Source organism: Astyanax mexicanus, chromosome 9 (genome assembly GCF_023375975.1).
Source record: "Astyanax mexicanus isolate ESR-SI-001 chromosome 9, AstMex3_surface, whole genome shotgun sequence".
In the NCBI taxonomy this organism is placed as follows: Eukaryota; Metazoa; Chordata; class Actinopteri; order Characiformes; family Acestrorhamphidae; genus Astyanax; species Astyanax mexicanus.
The window spans coordinates 42,375,447-42,394,296 of NC_064416.1; the positions used below are offsets into that span (position 1 = coordinate 42,375,447).

At 38.3% G+C, this 18,850-nt stretch overlaps 1 protein-coding gene across 1 annotated transcript in view; it reads right to left on the reverse strand.

Annotated features, from left to right (window-relative positions):
* Positions 1 to 16,338, reverse strand: part of scg3 (secretogranin III) — a 59,848-nt gene extending 43,510 nt beyond the window's left edge. The window contains exons 1-4 of the mRNA XM_022686986.2: positions 16,114 to 16,338; positions 11,194 to 11,246; positions 5,408 to 5,438; positions 4,138 to 4,359 (exon numbers count right to left, since the gene is read on the reverse strand). Coding sequence (XP_022542707.2) covers positions 4,138 to 4,359; positions 5,408 to 5,438; positions 11,194 to 11,246; positions 16,114 to 16,204 — 397 coding nt within the window. The 5' untranslated portion in view covers positions 16,205 to 16,338. The remainder of the gene's footprint in view (positions 1 to 4,137; positions 4,360 to 5,407; positions 5,439 to 11,193; positions 11,247 to 16,113) is intronic.
* Positions 16,339 to 18,850: the final 2,512 nt, after the last annotated feature.

Sequence of the window (18,850 nt, forward strand, 5' to 3'; positions counted from 1 at the left end):
AGCTAGCCCAGGCTTCCCTTCCTGGGAGGCCTAGAAGAGTCGTGAAATAACCGCGACACCACTCCAAAACCTTCATTCTGTTTTTTGCTTTTTTAAGTCATTCAGAGGTGAACCTGTTTGTGTGTTTTGGGTCATTGTCCTGCTGCAGAACCCAATACAATTACTCCTGAGCTTGAGGTCACAAACAGTAGGCCGGATATTCTCCTTCAGGATCGTCTGTCTGATAAACAGCAGAATTCCTGCTTCCATCTGTTACAGCAAGTTGTTCAGACCCTGAAGCAGCAAAGCAGCTCCAGATCATCACAACACTACCACCACCATGTTTTACATTCAGTGTGATGCTCTTTTTCTAAAATCATGTGTTAGTTTTATATCAGATGTAACGGGACACACCCTTTCTAAAATGTTGTGTAATAAATGAAATCATCATTCTAAAATTGCTTCTAATATTTACTCATGTTATATTTGTTTGATATAAAAGTTTATTTGATACTCTAAAAAATGAGTATGATAAAAATACAAAAACAAAATAAATCTGTATATTCACCCTCATGAGAGAATGTGGCTGCACCTCAGTTTATGTCTTTCATCTGTCTCGTTTTTGTTGTAGAGGATGGTTTTGGATATATCTTGGTGTAGATTTTGTTGTGACATCATATATGGAAACTTGAGATCTTATATTGATTCTTGTATCATATTTTATGTAAAAGCTTTCAGCAGTTTGAAGGATTTTAGAAAAAAATGCTGGATGCACTCAAACTTTTGCTGACATTAAAGGGCTCAAATTTCCCCCAAAAAACCTAAAGTGTTGAGCCATCATCAGAGGAATTTAAGTGCTAAGAAATGTTCCAGCTTTTTATAGACTGCAGCCAGTCAGAACATAGCTAATTTACATACATCTAAGAGATAAAGAACTATTTGAAGTATGGAGTACGAATATGCTCTATGCAGTGATTAGCTTAGGTAGGTAGGTAGGTAGGTAGGTAGATTTTTTTAATAGTTAACTTTGTCTGTGAGCTGAGAACTGTCTGAAAGGAGAGCTCCTCCCAACCAGAAAATCTCTGAAAAAATAGGAAAAAAATTCAGTGATGTCATTAGACCCACCCCCACACACGTTTCATTTGAAATGAATATTTAAAGGACTAATATGTAACTAATTTTCAGTAGTAAATGATAAAATGATCAGGATGTATCATCAGATATTAAGGAAACATGTTGAGTGAAAGTACTGGCAGCTCTTGTCAGCAGGGCTTCAGCAGTACCTTCCTATTTTAAATTTGAAGGCCGTCCTGGAGTTTTGTTTCAGTTTTGTCCTCTGACTCCGCCTGCTGCTCGTTCCCCAACACTAACTCCGCCCCCGAAGTTGCCAGCCGTAACACTACACTACAGCAAGCCATCAGTGCTGCAGCAAAGAAGCTAGCAGAGCTGGTTCAGTTAAACCTCTCCTAAAAAGCCTCAGCATGTCTCAACAAAGCTCAGTGACTAAAGAAGGAATATAACAAGAGTGAATACTGGCAGTGAGTTTGAAAGTTGGAGACTTAGAGTTTAAATAAGACTACAAGACCAACCCAGAAGTGCTACTTTTCTCCTGAACAGGTAAGCTAGTCAGGTAATTTATCACCACTACTAGGTTAGCTTAAAAATCAGCGTCTCTACTTTCTCCGCAAGCTGAGAAGAGCTGGAGCCCCCACCCCCATCATGACCACCTTCTACAGAGGGGCCATCGAGAGCATACTGACCAGCTGTTTCACCGTGTGGTACGGGGCCTGCACAGCATCCTGCCGCAGGACCCTCCAGCGCATCGTGAGAGCAGCTGAGAAGATTGTTGGCACCTCTCTCCCCTCCCTTCAGGACTTGTACAGCTCCCGCCTCACACGGAAAGCCCTCCGTCTGGCAGGAGATCCCTCCCACCCACTACACAGCTTCTTCAGCCTGCTGCCATCAGGGAGGAGACTGCGGAGTCTCAGGGCTAGGACCAGCAGACTGCGAGACAGCCCCATCCATCAGGCTGTGAGGATGCTGAACTCTCTTCCCGCACTACCCCCCATCCCAATCCTGCCCCCAGCACACACTCACTCAGCATCCTGACCCCCCCACTAATAAAGTACTGAAACTCTGCACTACAATGCACAAAGTACTGGTCCCTTCCAAACGGACTTGCACTACACAACACCTGCACTACTGATATACTTGCACTGTCAATACGCACTTTAATTCCACTTAATTAAACTGTGAACTTTAAGGACTTACGCACCCATTCACTTTACCAGCCTTAAGCTATATACCATATACCGTATTTGCACTACTGTTATTTACTATTTTTACTGTCATTCCATCTCAATCACCATCAATATTGCACTATTGTCTTACGTATGTTTATTGTGTCTTGCTGTATTGAACATATAGTGTCTCCCACTCTTTTATATTATAATTATATATCTATTTTTACTTATTTACTTATATTTATATATCTATTCCTCCCCCACACCACTGCACCTTGTTTTTGTCTCATGTATGTCTATTTGTGTCCCTGCTGTATTGTACACATAGTGTCTCCCATTCTCCTTTATTATATCTATTATCTGTACTTGCTGTAAAATTGGGAAGGAGAGTAACGTAATTTCAATTCTCTGTATGACCTGTACATATGCAGTATTGACAATAAAACTACTTGACTTGACTTGACTTAATACTTACCCCGCCAACGCGGCCCTCTCTTGCATAACATACAGTCAGTATAAAGCTAAATCTGGATGTTAGAAGAGTTTAGAATTGCTGTGTTTTTCCTCTCTCCTTTCGATCGTACTCTAAGTTCTCTGCCTCTCCTACTAGTCTAAGCTTTTTGTAGATTGTGTAGATTGAGCCTGATTAATTTGGCAACCCTAGGTAGCTTCGTGACTGGGGAGGGGTGGGTGGGGCAGACTACTCTCTTTGATGTTTTGAAATTGGACTGCTGTAGCCATTTCACACACTTGGCTCTCAGTTCCTACAGAATGTACCTTTAAGAAAGTAATTGTTTGGTGTTTTGATTCACTCGATCGCACACAGTAGTTAAAGTACTAGTAGGAAAAAAATGGGGTATTGTACTGTTCTTTTATGACAAAGTATTATGATACTTTTTTGGTATTGGTGGACCATGCAACTCTGGTAGCCACTCCCTTGTAGCCATTTTTTTATCCCACGCAAATCTTTACAGGCATCCCACGCAAATCTTTACATCCTGTTGTGAAATTGCACTACTTCCCCTCCCCATGTATAATTAATTCTGAACGAATAGGACTAAAGAGAGGCAGAAAAATAATGGCGAAAAATTAATTATGATTGTTTCTCATTTATAAACCCACACAACCGTGGGTTTGTGGTTTATGCTGATGAACAGTCAGAAGAAAGCTGTAGGCTATGGGCTCTTTAAGGCAGGCAGATGAACGTGCTTTTCTATGTTGATGTTTTCACTCTGAGGGGATTCTTCACCCACCATGTCGGACTAATCACCCCTGACAAGTCGACGGGAATTTATTTAAACTGTTTTTACACGCGTTTAATTACATGATGAGTCTAGCGACGGCCTCATTATGTCCCCGGCCCTGAGATTTAATGTGTGTGTGTGTGTGTGTGTGTGTGTACATGTCCTGGTGTGAGAGGCGGGGGGTTTAACACTCCACTCAAACACCAGCCGGTGGTGGGATTATCTTCTCTCTCATTCTCTCGCTCTCTCTCTCTTGGTCTTTCTCTCTTTCTCACACACAGACACACAGACACAGACACACACACACACACACACAATGTCTCACAGCATCAGGTCGCTGGCTACAGACATTAAAGATCACCACACAAAAACATGCTCTTCCTGGTTCAGAAACGCTCTTTATCCCATCCCCACTGTTTACGATCTTTTGTGTGTGTGAAAGGTCACTGTGGTAAGATGGATCGGGTGATGGTGTTGCTGTGTAAATGAGTTAAGTATGCTTTAATATGGGGTACAGTGATTTCTGAGTATTTAGCATATTTGCAGGTTTCATAGCTGATAGTCAGTATAATAATCGTAATTCATAATAATCATAATAATCATAATAGTCAGTATCTAAAATCAGATGTGTGCTGTTTGTACTTTCAAAGATTGGTATTTGTAGTTTTTACCTTGGTATTTGTAGTCCATGCCATTCTTGGTGGAGTCGTAGTCGTCCGCTACTCTTCTGTTCTTGGTGGAATCGCCTTCGTCAGGCACAACACGCTCGCTTGAGTCTGATTTCGGCGTTTCGTTGTTCGACTGCTTTGATTTTTCAGCCAGAGACTTCAACAGGGTGATGTCATCATTAATCGAGTCTGACTCCTCCTCAGACAGCTGCGTGGGTTTGGGTTCTGAAAACAAAATAATACCATAGTCAAATATCAATAACTCACTGGAGCTAAATATCAACATCTCTATAGAACACATTCAAAAATAAAGGTTTTCCATTCTGCACTCCATTCTGTTTTTCTTTCCAAATTACATTATTAACATTTGTGCAATGTTTACATGGCTGTTTTTGTTTTAATCCATCTATATCCCCTAGACTTAACTGTGCAGGCTGAAATGTGGAACAAAGTGTAGCTGAGGATTTCAGAACTGTGGAGAAGAAATACAATCTAGCTTCTTCTATTGGATGTGAGGATCCTTTGGATGCAGTGATTTATTTGGCTCCTGACAGCCAGAAACAACACTTTCCTCCAATAAGCTACAGTTTCTATAGGATAAATGGGTGGGGCTGAATTGCTGTAGGTTCACTGCATTGGGTTAGACATAATGTAGGCTGAATGGGTGGAGCTACACTACTGTAGGCTGAATGGGTTGGCCTACACTACTGTAGGCTGAATGGGTGGGGCTACAGTTCTGTAGGCTGAATGGGTGGGGCTACAGTTCTGTAGGCTGAATGGGTGGGGCTACACTACTGTAGGCTAAATGGGTGTGGCTACACTACTGTAGGCTGAATGGGTGGGGCTACAGTTCTGTAGGCTGAATGGGTGGGTCTTAACTTTATTGAGGTTAATGGGTTACAATGGGCTACATTGCTTTAAGATGAACAGAAGGGTCTAAAGTGTTGTAGGCTGAATGGGTGAGGTTAAGGTTTTGTAGGCTCAATGGGTGGGGCTAAACTGCTGTAGGTTGAATGGGTGGGGCTAAACTACATAAGGCTTAATGGGGCAGCTGCAATGCTGTAAGTTCATTGCATTGGGTTTAACACACTGTAGGTTGAATGGGTGGGGCTAAACTTCAGTAAAATAAAAAGCTGTAGAGCAAATGAGTGATCTTAATCTTATACAAATAGGCAGAGGGGACTGAGAAAACAGTAAAAAATTTGAAACAGTTTCATAATAAAACCCCTTTAATGGTTTAGTTTAGTTTTAATGTTTGTCATGTTTGACTCACCTGTCTTGCTGATGCTGTCAGCCTCTGCAATCTGTGAGGATAAACGTAAAATTAAAAAACAAGAACAAATAAATGGAGAGTTTGCAAATTTACAGCTAGTTTTAGTTAAAGCTTCACAGAAGAACAGAATAAGACTAATGTTTAAAATCAGTAAAATGCCCTTTTGAATATGAGTCATGCTGACTCAACAGTTAATCTGTTTTTCGGTATCTGCCTCTTGTTCATGCTGTGCCGGCTTTGTTGTACCATATGGTATCCAGTGTTTTACTGTGTGTGTGTAATAGGAGACAGAGCGCTGCAGTACACTCATCATTTAACAGGAAGAAGAGACATAGGGGGTGTCATTATTTTATGAAATACAGAACACAGGTTCTTTATATAGAAGCAACCAGGTTTACTGAGATTGAGTCTCATTTACAACAAGAACTAATATGATACTGACAATATTATATTATACTCATATCATTTTTAGCCCTGGCATTCACAAAATAGAAAGCAGGTTTGCTTTACATATGAATCCATTTGGATTTTAATCCATCGTATATTAGTATTTGTAAGTAGATAAGACTTTAATGTTTGGTTGATAAGGCTGCATATATACATGTATTTGAATTATTATTAATCAGTTATAGCTACTAGAACAAAGCAACAAAAGGGTTCACATGTAATTATTGGTTTAATCCTCAAATCTGTCTGGTTTCGAAATCTGAACCCAACCCAAACCTGGCCCTAATCTGACCAGATCATTTATTTAAATCTGAACCCAAGCTGAACCTGAAACCAGTATTTCAAACTTAACCTACAGGCAGCGTAAAGCTACAGAGAAAATTTACACACTGAGGAAGACTTTAGCCCTATCCGGACGGGATAAGTTTCTCAGGGGGGCGTCTGTGAAAAATATTTCACACTTCTACTCAGTGATAAAACTCTTGCTTCTGGACTGCAATTGAAAAAAACAGGAGGACCAGTGAGTTTTTAGGCTTTTTTCTTAGTCACATGACATCAAGTTCAGTAGCTTCTCCATTTCCGCTCGCTGTTGTGTTTTTAACGTGGATCTCCGTGGAAACGCGTGTCCAAAGTGTAACTACGGTGCACGGCAGTGGACAAATAGCTATTTTATTAAACACGAGGTGATGAAACTCAGAGATGTCCATCCGAAAGGGACTAAAATTACCAGAGGAGCATGGAGTTCAGCAAAAAAACAGTAGATAACTCAGCCTGTAATTTTTTCAGAGGACGTCTGAGAAAAACACATAAATGGTTGATCTGGACGGGAATAAAATCACAGAGGACCCCTGCATAAAAGAGAAAATTAGCCCAGGACCCCCAGAGAAACTAATCTCATCCAGAGAGGCTTACAGCCATGCATTGTTTTCTTTAATTGTTTAAAACTTTCATTGTAAACCTGTTTTAATGCCACACTGTAACATAAGCTATCTGAACCACAACACATCATCAAATATAAACCGACAGCTGATTAACACACATGCAAAGGCTGTTTAGGCTTTAGGAGAACTAATAAACCATTGCTCACTCTTCCCCACGCTGTCTAAAGGTTTGGAAGCAACCTCAAAATGTGAATCTGAATACCTTGTGTAGTCCACTTCAGCGTGAAGCATTATGGCGAGTGGAGCATTTACATTAATATGTGATTCACCTACAGGCTGACTAAGCCTCCCAAGACTCCATATATCCACCCACTGTGCACTGCACGGAACATCCAAGTAATTTTACATTTTAACCTTAGGGAAAGAAGCCTGATCTGTATATCCCACAATGCACTCTTTACAGCACTGTACTCTATTCTACTGTACTGTATTTAAAGAATACAGTACAATACTGGAGGAGATCTGCTGTAAATTTACATTGCAGAAAAGAAATCTGAGCCAAACAAAAGCCTTGACAAGACAAATGAGTCTGAATCCAACCTAAACCTCTACCAAACCAATAATTGGTCTTTATGTACTGACAAGCCAAAATTCAGGAGATATATATGTATAAAATATGCACTGTAAATCATTTTTTTTCTCAAATAACATTAATGAACTTATCCTGATGATTTAACTGTAATTTAATTCAAGTTCTAATTTTGTATTAAATACTTCTATAATTTAATACACTACAATAAACTACACTCTACCCTTTTAAGTTCTTACCTAAATAATGTCGCACCATATTGGCTGCTGCAATCAGTCCGTTATATGCATAATGGACATGTCCCCCACCACTAACCCACTGTCTGTGCGTGGTCTCGCCCAGCTGGCAAGAATACCTTCCCCTTGTTTATTCGGTTATATCTCATAGAATGGTTGACTGCATGGCCACAGTGTTGTAAGCCATAAGTGTGTGTTCCCGTTTTATTTACTGGAAAAAGTGAACTCTGAGATGGATTAATTAATAATAATGGTAAAATTGTCAGACAGAGAAGCTTCAGGGCCAGAAACAAAAACACAAGCTCTCCTTGCGTGAATAAGTAATAGTTGGTCATATTTAGGGGTTAATAAAAATATACTGGCAATCTTCTTATTCTTTTTCTTTGTGTGATAACTAAACACTTAAGAGAAGAAAGTGCTAGTCAACAAGACTACACACTGATGGTGAGTTAGTAGTAGTGAGGGGGACACCCGTTATGTTAATAAGTGATGTCAGGAGCCAATACTTATAATAATAGTTTATGTAGTATATATATATATATATATAAATAAATAAAACTGTGTTTTAAGAACTCTTTAACAGTATAGTATTAAAATTAAGTAAACATGACTTGAATATAACAACTATATATATATATATATATATATATATATATATTTTTTTTACTTCTTTAGGGCAAACAGTTTCCCAAATTCTTGTAAGTAAATACAGCTTATCAAATTTTTATAGTTTAACGTATTTTTCGCACTATAAGGTGCACTTAAAATCCTTTAATGTTCCCCAAAATCGTCAGGGTGCCTTATAATCTGGTGCTCCTTATGTATGAATTCTACCAGTCAGGTATTAAGGAGCAGTAAAGTCACTCTGCTGAAGTACAGCGTTATACAGGAGTTTCAGTTTAGTTCTCCAGCAACAAGGCTAGAGTAGCATTAGCAGCTAACTGCTATTTCCCTGTTCAGAGGTGAGTATTATCGGCCTGTAGCCTGCTGCTAACCCTGGCTAGCACTGCAGGAGCCGTATTAGCATTACCCGCTAGCCATGCTAAGTGCTAGCTTTTTTGCCATTCCGACGGGAGTATTATCCGCCTGTAGTCTGCGTGTTTACCGTGTTAAAACAAGCTACGTGTGGCGAACCTCTAGCTGATATCGCCCTGGCTTATCGAAACACTCAGGGTTCCACGGTATAGCGCCGTCGGGCGGCATTTACTTGCTAATTTAGCCGCTAATGCTAATGCTGCTGCACCCAGCCTTAGTGGAAATCTGGAAATCTAAGCATACTGTAAATAAACTAAAGTGTTTTACTCACCCAAATTAACAGTTTTCAGGAGAGAAATCTGTGTAGATTAACATCCAGGGCTCGTTTAACTTTTTTAAATTACAGTTTTGTTTACTTAGCTCAGCTTTGCTTAACTTAGTTAATTACCCCCTGCTGAATTAAAGGTCCTTGTAGTGTCTCTTAAAATGCGCCTTAGAATCCAGTGTGCCTTGTAATGCGGAAAATACGCTATATAAACTCATAAATCATGAAGTGTTACCTTAGAGGAAAACTTGGGATTGCCCACAGTGGTATAAGTTGTGAGGTGTTATCATATGAGTGAGCTGTCTATTTTCGAACCTAGAGCAAGACCTGACAGTGGGTGTCAAAGGGGTGGAACGTTCCATTTCTGAAGTTGTGGGGACATTATTTACTCGACGACCCACAGAGTCACGTGTGTGTACCGGTAATACGTCATAGACAGTGTTGGGCACATTACTTTGAAAAGTAATTAGTTATAGTTACTCGTTACTTCTCCAAAAAAGTAACTGAGTTACTAACGGAGTTACTCCACTATAAAAGTAATTAGTTACCAGTAAAAGTAACTATTGCGTTACTTTTTATTATTCGCCCGTCAAAAAAAAGGAAATCAATTATGCATTTACTATTATTATTAGAAAAATAACAAACGAAAATAAACCCAAAATGTTGACAAAAATATAATCTAACGAATTTCAAAAAAATAAAACGAAATTCTGCACACAAGCAAAGAAAATTACTAAAAGCGGAAAAACGCGTCTGGGGATGAAATTAAACAAACCAAGCCACACTCAAAAGAAATATGTATATATAAAACAAAATAACGGACAAAAACAACAATCTAATGACCGTTAAAATGGTATTAATATAACAGCTTCACCAAAAGAGAATAGAGCTTAAATCGGGCCCAAAAAATCCGACCCGACCCAGCCCGAGCCCGTGCACGTTCTGCCCAAGCTCTACCCAACCCAAACCATAAACTGTCATTATGAGCCCGACCCGATCCGCCCCATAAACTGTCTGTTTTCGGGCTGATTGAATGAGCGAAATATAATCAGAATTATGTTAATTAACACTGTAACATAAAAGCACAGAACTATTATTTAATTTAAATGATTTTTAAGAACAGCTACACACAATGCTGCAAGTCAAACGCGGAGGCGTTCACGTGCGCCCAGAGCTACGTGATTACAGTTTTCATTTTTATTATAGTTTAATTTTATTATAATTTTTTTTCTGTTCAGTAAGTTTTTAGGGTGGGCTTGCTAGAGCGAGCGCTTTACACAAGAACTAACGGACCACGAGGTGCCGCGCGCTCGGCACAACACCGCTGCTGTACAACTGCGCTTATAAATAAATTAAACACGAAAATGAGGGTATTCTATCAGTAATTTCAATTCGTTTTAGTTCGTTTTAGTTCGTTTTAGTTTTATAAACACAAAATACAGTTCGAGATAGTTGTGTTTTTTCCTTTTAATTACCGTTTTTATTAGATTCAGTTAACACAAATGTTTTTTCACTTTCAGTTTTCGCTATTTCGTTCGCTTTAGTGAACAATAATAATTGGTTACTTAGCAACATTGTGATTATCACACCAGAGCTTTATATAAAATAAAAATAGGAGCCCGATTTCGGGTCAGTCCTCGGGTCAGGTCGGGTTCGGGCAGAGAATCTAAGCTCTAAAATAGAAAGCAGCAGCACCACAAAAACCGGAGCAGCTAAAAAGAGCTTAACGTCCTTAATTCGGAACTTGGGTTGTCCACGGCAATCACTGAATTGATTAGAGCACGCAAATCGTCACAATTGTGCCTCACTTCACCACACCAAACCACAGGCACAGCGACCAGAAACTCAAGTTCACCGGAAAGAGGAGGGGTTAACCAGGGCAAAGAGAAGTAAAAAAAAAAAGTTCATAGAGCGGCTAAAGTAACGTGCAGTAACGGGGTGTCGGAAATGGTAACGGCGTTATAGTTACAGTCATAGTAATTAGTTAGATTACTCGTTACTGAAAAAAAGTAACGGCATTAGTAACGGCGTTAGTTTTAACGCCGTTACTCCCAACACTGGTCATAGAAGGCATTAATTACCACCAGCAGTGGACAGCTCAGTGGGTGGTTGTGATCGTGACCAGCGGCTTCTGGCTAGAATTGTCCATGCAAGCAAACAAGCTGATAATACTCTGGTGAAAATAACATCTACATATAAAATTTAGGAGACCCAACATACTTATCCCACAGATCAATGCAGCGGTTTATAGCTTCAATGGAACATGACCAAAGTCATGGGACGCAATACTAGTTTATGTTTCATGACATGTGGCATGTCGGGTGTGTGTGTACCTGCTGTTCAAGCGGCCTCTCCTCTGTCAGTTGCCTGCTGGACTCTGTCTTTCCTGTACCAACATAAAACACATACATCAAATTAACTTCTACAAAAGACAGAAACAAAAAGTCTAATGTTCTGGATCAACACTGTAGGTGTTTCTGAGGTTGTTTGATATTTTTATACTGCAGTAAAATGTCAGCAAATCTTTGAGAGCAGCCAGCCTTTGGCAAAACATCCCCCCAAAACCATAGAAAGCTTCCACAGCCCACAAGAATATAAATATAAAACACAATACACAGAAATATAACACAATAATCAATATAGCCTCTCACATTTCACTGTATAACCTCTCTGAGATGCACTGTCTATATCTAAGAGACAGCTGAAAGATGCTTGCTGTGTTGGTTCTGTTAAATCAATGAGGAGGAGCTACAGTCTCTCATTAGGGTGAATAAACTGTATATTAATAATACTCTAAATGTAGGTATTGTGATATAAACTGAGGAGGAGGAGGAGCTATACGGTCTCTCATTAGGGTGAATATATATATTAATAACACTCTAAATATAGGTATTGTGATATAAACTGAGGACCATTAGAGTGAATATATATTAATAACACTCTAAATTTAGATATTGTGATATAAACTGAGAAGGAGGAGGAGCTACAGTCTCTCATTAGGGTATATATATATATATATATATATATATATATATATATATATATATTAATAACATTCTTAATGTAGGTATTGTGATATAAACTGAGGAGGAGGAGCTACAGTCTCTCATTAGAGTGAATATATATTAATAATACTCTAAATGTAGGTATTGTGATATAAACTGAGGAGGAGGAGCTACAGTCTCTCATTAAGGTGAATATATATTAATAACACTCTAAATGTAGGTATTGTGATATAAACTGAGGAGGAGGAGCTACAGTCTCTCATTAAGGTGAATATATATTAATAACACTCTAAATGTAGGTATTGTGATATAAACTGAGGAGTAGGAGGAGCTACAGTCTCTCATTAAGGTGAATATATATTAATAACACTCTAAATGTAGGTATTGTGATATAAACTGAGGAGGAGGAGGAGCTACAGTCTCTCATTAAGGTGAATATATATTAACAACACTCTAAATGTAGGTATTGTGATATAAACTGAGGAGGAGGAGCTACAGTAGCTTTTGAGGACACCAATACAGCAAATGAAAGCCATCTGAATTCAGCTGTTTTCAGTGCTTTGAGGAAATTCAGTTCTATTTCTGACTATTTCTATTTCTGATTTCACAGAGAGTGCTGAGTGATGAGCAAGGACTTCAATCTGCAGCGTCCAATCGGAAATAAGCGGATTACCGGCCAAAGAGATTAAACCGCCATGAAAATAGAGCGCCGTCGACGCACATCAGACACAACAGCACACACACAACAGGCCAGAACCCCATCAACAGGCTGGCTCCAGGGTTTGATGCTCCAGGACAGACTCAGATTTGGTTTAAAGTAGGACAGCACAGTGCAGACAAAACACACACCCTGATTAAACTGTAATTTCATTATTACGTCTTACAAAAGAGATGTTTTGCTTCATAATATAAGAACCACAGCTATTCAAAACCATCAAAGACAATCCTGCATTATTTTCTCAAACTGATTTATTAGATAATCAGATATTGTAAAGAGAAACAAATAAATTAGATGTTCTTTTGCACATCACAAATATTAAATATAAGGAAAAGGGTTAAAATGGGTAGAGGAGATTAAACTGAATTTTTGAATGGGGTAAAATAGGTAGAAGACAGTAAACTAAGGGTTATGATGGGGTAAAACAAGTATAGGAGACTAAATTGAGGGTTCTAATGGGGTAGAATAGGTAGAGGAGAGTAAACGGAGGGATATAATGGGGTAAAATGGGAAGAGGAGACTAAATTGAGGGTTCTAACTGGGTAAAAGACTCAGCTGAGCGTTCTAAAGTGGTAAAACAGGTAGATGAGTGTAAAATGAAGGTTCTTATGGGGAAAAATAAGTAGAGTAGACTAAACACACACCCTGATTAAACTGTAATTTCATTCTTACGCCTTACAAAAGATATGTTTTGCTTCGCAATATATGAACCACAGCTATTCAAAACCATCAAACACAATCCTTAATTATTTTCCCAAACATTTTTTTAAAATATTCAGATATTGTAAAGAGAAACAGATTGATTAGATATTCATTTGCACATCGCAAATTCTAAATATCAGGAAATAACTATTGCGATAATAACAATCTCCGATTATCAGTTTTGATGGTATAAAACCCAATTTTATTGGGAAAAAAACAGACATCAGCGATTCTTTTTGGTTTAAACAGGCCAAGGATGTTAAATCAAAGGTTGTAGAAGGCTAAAACTGGCTGTAAAATGTAAATTCATGGGAATTTAATAGGGAAAAACAGACAGCAGTGGGGGTTTACCTGTGTGCACCTGGCTATGGAGAGCAAACACACTGTTCTAATTTGGAAACACAGGCTGTTAAAGGTCAACACAGGGTTCTAAGGGGAGGGGGACAAACCAAGGAGGGTAAACAGAGTGCTCTAATTGAGTGTAAAAAAAAAAAAAAAAGATACGGAGGACAAACATTGTGTTCTAATGGGTTAAACAGGCAGAGGAGCATAAACTGATGATTCTAATGGGGGTAAAATAGGTAGAAGACAGTTAACGAACGGTTCTAATGGGGTAAATTAAGTAAAGGAGACTAAATTGAAGGTTCTAATGGGGTAAAATAGGTGGAGGAGACTAAACTGAGGTTTTTTAATTGGTTAAAATAGGTGGAGCAGACTAAACTAAGGGTTCTAATGGTATAAAATAGGTAGAGGAGACTAAACTGAAGGTTCTAATGGGGTAAAATAGGTAGAAGATAGTAAACTGAGGGTTCTAATTGGTAACAATAGGTATAGGAGACTAAACTGAGGTTTTTTAATTGGTTAAAATAGGTGGAGGAGACTAAACTAAGGGTTCTAATGGTATAAAATAGGTAGAGGAGACTAAACTGAAGGTTCTAATGGGGTAAAATAGGTGGAAGACAGTTAACGAACGGTTCTAATGGGGTAAATTAAGTAAAGGAGACTAAATTGAAGGTTCTAATGGGGTAAAATAGGCGGAGGAGACTAAACTGAAGGTTCTAATGGGGTAAAATAGGTATAAGATAGTAAACTGAGTGTTCTAATTGGTAACAATAGGTGGAGGAGACTAAACTGAGGGTTCTAATTGTTTAAAATAGGTGGAGGAGACTAAACTGGGGATACTAAAGGGGTAAAAATAGGTGAAGGAGAATAAACTGAAGGTTCTAATTGCTTAAAATATGTGGAGGAGACTGAACTGAGGGTTCTAATTGGTTACAATAGCTGGAGGAGACTAGACTGAGGATACTAATGGGGTAAAATAGGTGGAGGAGAATAAACTGAGGGTTCTAATGAGGTAAAATAGATAGAGGGTAGTAAACTGAGGGTTGTAATGGGGTAAAATAGGTGGAAGAGACTAAACTGAGCCTTCTAATGGGGTACAATAAGTATAGGAGAGTAAACTGAGGCTTCTAATGGGGTAAAATAGGTAAAAGACAGTAAACTGAGGGTTCTAATGGGGTAAAATATGTAGAGGAGACTAATGGAGAATGCAGTATAATGGGGCAAAATAGGTAAGAGTAAACTGAGGGTTCTAATGAGTTTAAAAATGTGCTGTTCAAAGTGAACAGAGGGTTATATTTTACTAACGGAAGAAGGATAGATGTTTTAACTGCATATAAAAGGGTAAATAATGTGTTCTAATGGGGCACACCAGGCTGTAAACAGTCTAGAAAAGGTTCTTTTGGGGCAGAACATGCTATGAAATGTAAATAGTGGGTTTTACTTGGAGTTAACAGATTGCACAAGCTAAATATAATTTCCTAATGTTCTAATAAAAAATTAAACAGATGGTTCTCATGGGACAAACCAGGCTCTAAACAGCAAAAACAGGGTTCTAGTGGGGCAATACTCATTGTATAAATAAATAGAGGGATTCAACTAGAGCATAACAGACTATACAATGTAATTTGGGGGTTCTACTCAGCCTTAACAGATTGTATAAGCTAAATATAATGTTATAATGGGACAAAACAGTATGTAAAAATCAACAAAGTGGTTCTAATGGGCCAAACCAGGCTGTTAAAAGTAAATAAAGGGCTCTAATGGAAAAAAAAACAATCTGTAAATATCGACGAAGGAGTAGTGTGTAAGTGTGTAAGACTGGTGGAGGAGAACAAGTCAAGATGCATGAAAACTGTGATTAAAAAACAGATTTATTCCACCAAATATTGATTTCTGAATATTTAAAACTATATGAATATGAAGTTGTTTTCTTTGCATTATTTTAGGACTGAAAACTGAGAGCATCTTTTTTGTTATTTCAGCCATTTCTCATTTTCTGCAAATTAATGCTCTAAATGAAAATATTTTGGAATTTGTGAGAAATGTTGTTCGCACAACAATGTTTATTTTACCCACACATATAACTATAAATAGCACAATCAGAGACACTGATTCAGAAAGTGTGAAGTGGTCTCTTTTTTTTCAGCGCTATATGTTATGTACATATATATATGATATATATAAAAAAAACATAATGATTACATTATTGCCCATGTATTATAACATATAATGCATATGTGTGTGTTTCTATATGTAATAATAATAATATTGAGTAGGCGAGCTAGTAGTATAATCTTTAGTAATGGTCAAAACCTAACCTTAACCTCGGGAACCAATAGGAACAGTTTTGTGCTCTTTGTTTAGTTTAGGAAATGAAAAACAACTGCACTTTATAAAGTCTGGATGATTGTGTTGGTTCTGTGTGTTGAAACTGTGCGTGTGTGTGTTTGTGAGTCTGTGTTTGTGAGAGAAGCGCTCGTGCTCACCTGCAGGTGTGGTGGGAAACGCTGTTGAGGCCACGATGTGCAGCAGAAAGAGCAGCGCGAGCGTCCTCATGACCGACAGAAACACAGACATCTCACCGCGCGTGTGTGTGTGTGTGTGTGATTGTGTGTGTGATTGTGTGTATGCGTAAAGTGTGTGTAGCAGGCGCGCGCGGAGCTGTTCGGTGTCTCGTGGTGCTGAAACCAGGCTGCAGTTATCGCGCCTGCAGCACCTGCTCTCCTCCTGTCTGCGCTCCGGAATAACAGAGCCCGGAGATGGAGGAGGAAGAGGAGGAGGAGGAGGCAGAGGGGGAGGGGCGTCCGCCCTAAGCCACGCCCTCTGTGCGTAAACACCTGCGTCACTGCGTATTGATCAGCGCTGCTGATAGCGGTAATGAGGGGTTTTTGTTTGGATGGTAAACGGAAAGTGCCTTTATGAATCTGCTGCTTTATATCACCCCCAATAAAGACCCCGAGCTTACGTCATTAGGTGTGTGTGTGTGTGTGTGTGTGTGTGTGGGAGTAGGGGGCATCCCTCCAACTATCTCACACGCACACCCTGGTGGCAGAACCAGCACATTGGTGGTGAATAATTATTATGAGGATAATGAAGACAAGGGTAAAAAGATGAAGATGAAGAACATGGTGATGATGATGATGATGATGGTAATGGTAATGAAGATGATTGTAGTGAAGATGAGGCATAACATGTTAAAGATGATTAATAAAGATGATGATAATGACAATAAAAATGATAAAGATGAAAATTTTGCTAAATATCATCATGAGGATAACTGTAATGAAGTTGATGACAATGATGCTGAAAATGTTGATGATGAATATAATTATGAAGATAAAGAAGATAATGATGGTAATGGTAATGATGATGATAATGGAGATGAGGCTTGATGGTAATGAAGACTATGCTGAAGAGAACAGTAATGAACATGATAATGACAAGCATGATTTTTTTTTTCTCTTCCTTTCCTTTCTGTTTTCTCTATCTATCTCTTTTACATGTATGGAGATGCCCTGTTCCTGATGTTCCCAGCCTGGCTCTCCACTGCCCGCTGTGTTGTTCTCCGGCTCTGCAACCCTGCACTGATTACCATTAACACACTCAGTATCTGTTTCTGTATTGGCCATAGCTCTATAGTTTGTGCCCATCACATTCTTATATTCATAAATTAGTACCTGTTATATCACCCATAGTTCACATTAATTCTCTGTACTGTTTTGTTCTGTTATTTGTTTGTTGTTTGTTTGTACTGAGCGGGTCAACCCGAGTAGGATGGGTTCCTCGGACTGAGTCTTGGTTCCTTCCAAGGTTTCTTCCTCTTAAAGGGAGTTTTTCCTTGCCACTGTGTCACCATAAAATTGGCATCTCTGTGGTGCTGCTCATAAGAGGCGTGGACCTGTTTTTCCTGTAAAGCGGCTTTGTGACAACCTTTGTTGTAAAAAGCGCTATAGAAATAAAATTGAATTGAATTGAATGATGCTCAATGAAGATGATGCTGATGATAATGGCAATCATTTTGAAGCTGAAAAAGACTGTTATAAAGATGATGCTGCAGATGATGATGGTGATGTCAATGCTAAAGGTAATGGAGATGAGGCTTAAGATGTTACAGAATAGATATAGATGAAGATAATGGTAATATGCATGATGCTAAAAATGATGATGGTAATGAAGATGATTGTGAAGACAATGAAAATATTAATGATAATGATCATGGTGATAGTAAAAATTATGCTAAATATCATGATCATGAGAATAATTTTAATGAGATCGATTATGATGATGATGAATATTTGATAATGAATATGGTAATAAAGTTAAAGATGAAGATGGTTGTATCGGCAATGACAATGATGGTTATGTAGCTGAGGCTTAAGATGTTAAAGATGGTAAATGAAGATTATGCTGAAGAGGACAGTAATGAACTTGATGATGATAAGCATGATAAAGATGATCGTGATGGCAATGGCAATGAAGATGATGCTGATGATAATGGCAATGCTGATACTGAAGATTATGATGGTATTAAATATGAAGATGATGATGGTGGTGGATGAAAAAAATGAGCATGATAATTATGATAATGAAGATGATGTTGAAAAGGCCAGTAATGAACATGACGATGGTGAGGGGGATGATGATGATGATGATGATAATAAAGATGATGCTGATGATGATGGTGATAAAACGTGAAGCTAAAGAAGATTGTGATTAAGATAATGGCTAAGATGATGCTTATGTTGATGCTAACAGTAATGGAGACGAGGCTTAAGATGCAGTGAAGGGGATGCTGACGATAAGGGTAATAATAAGATGCCGAAGATTATTATGTAATGAAGAAAATACAAAAAAATTTTATGGTATTAAATGAATAAAGATGATGGTGGTGAATGACAAAAAAGGAAGAATATGATGATGATAATGAAAATTATGATGAAGAGGACAGTAACTAATATGATGATGATGAGGTGGACGATGAATATTATAATGATGTTGACAAAGATGATGCTAAGGATAATGGTAATAAACTGCTGAAGCTGAAGAAGATTGTAATGAAAATGATGCAGAAGATGAGGATGGTAATGAAAGTGATTGGGATGACAATGGAAATAATAATGATAATGATCATGGTGATAGGAAAAATATGCTAAATATCATGATCATGAGAAACATTGTAATGAAGTTGATGACTATAATAATTAATTTATATTAATTTAATAT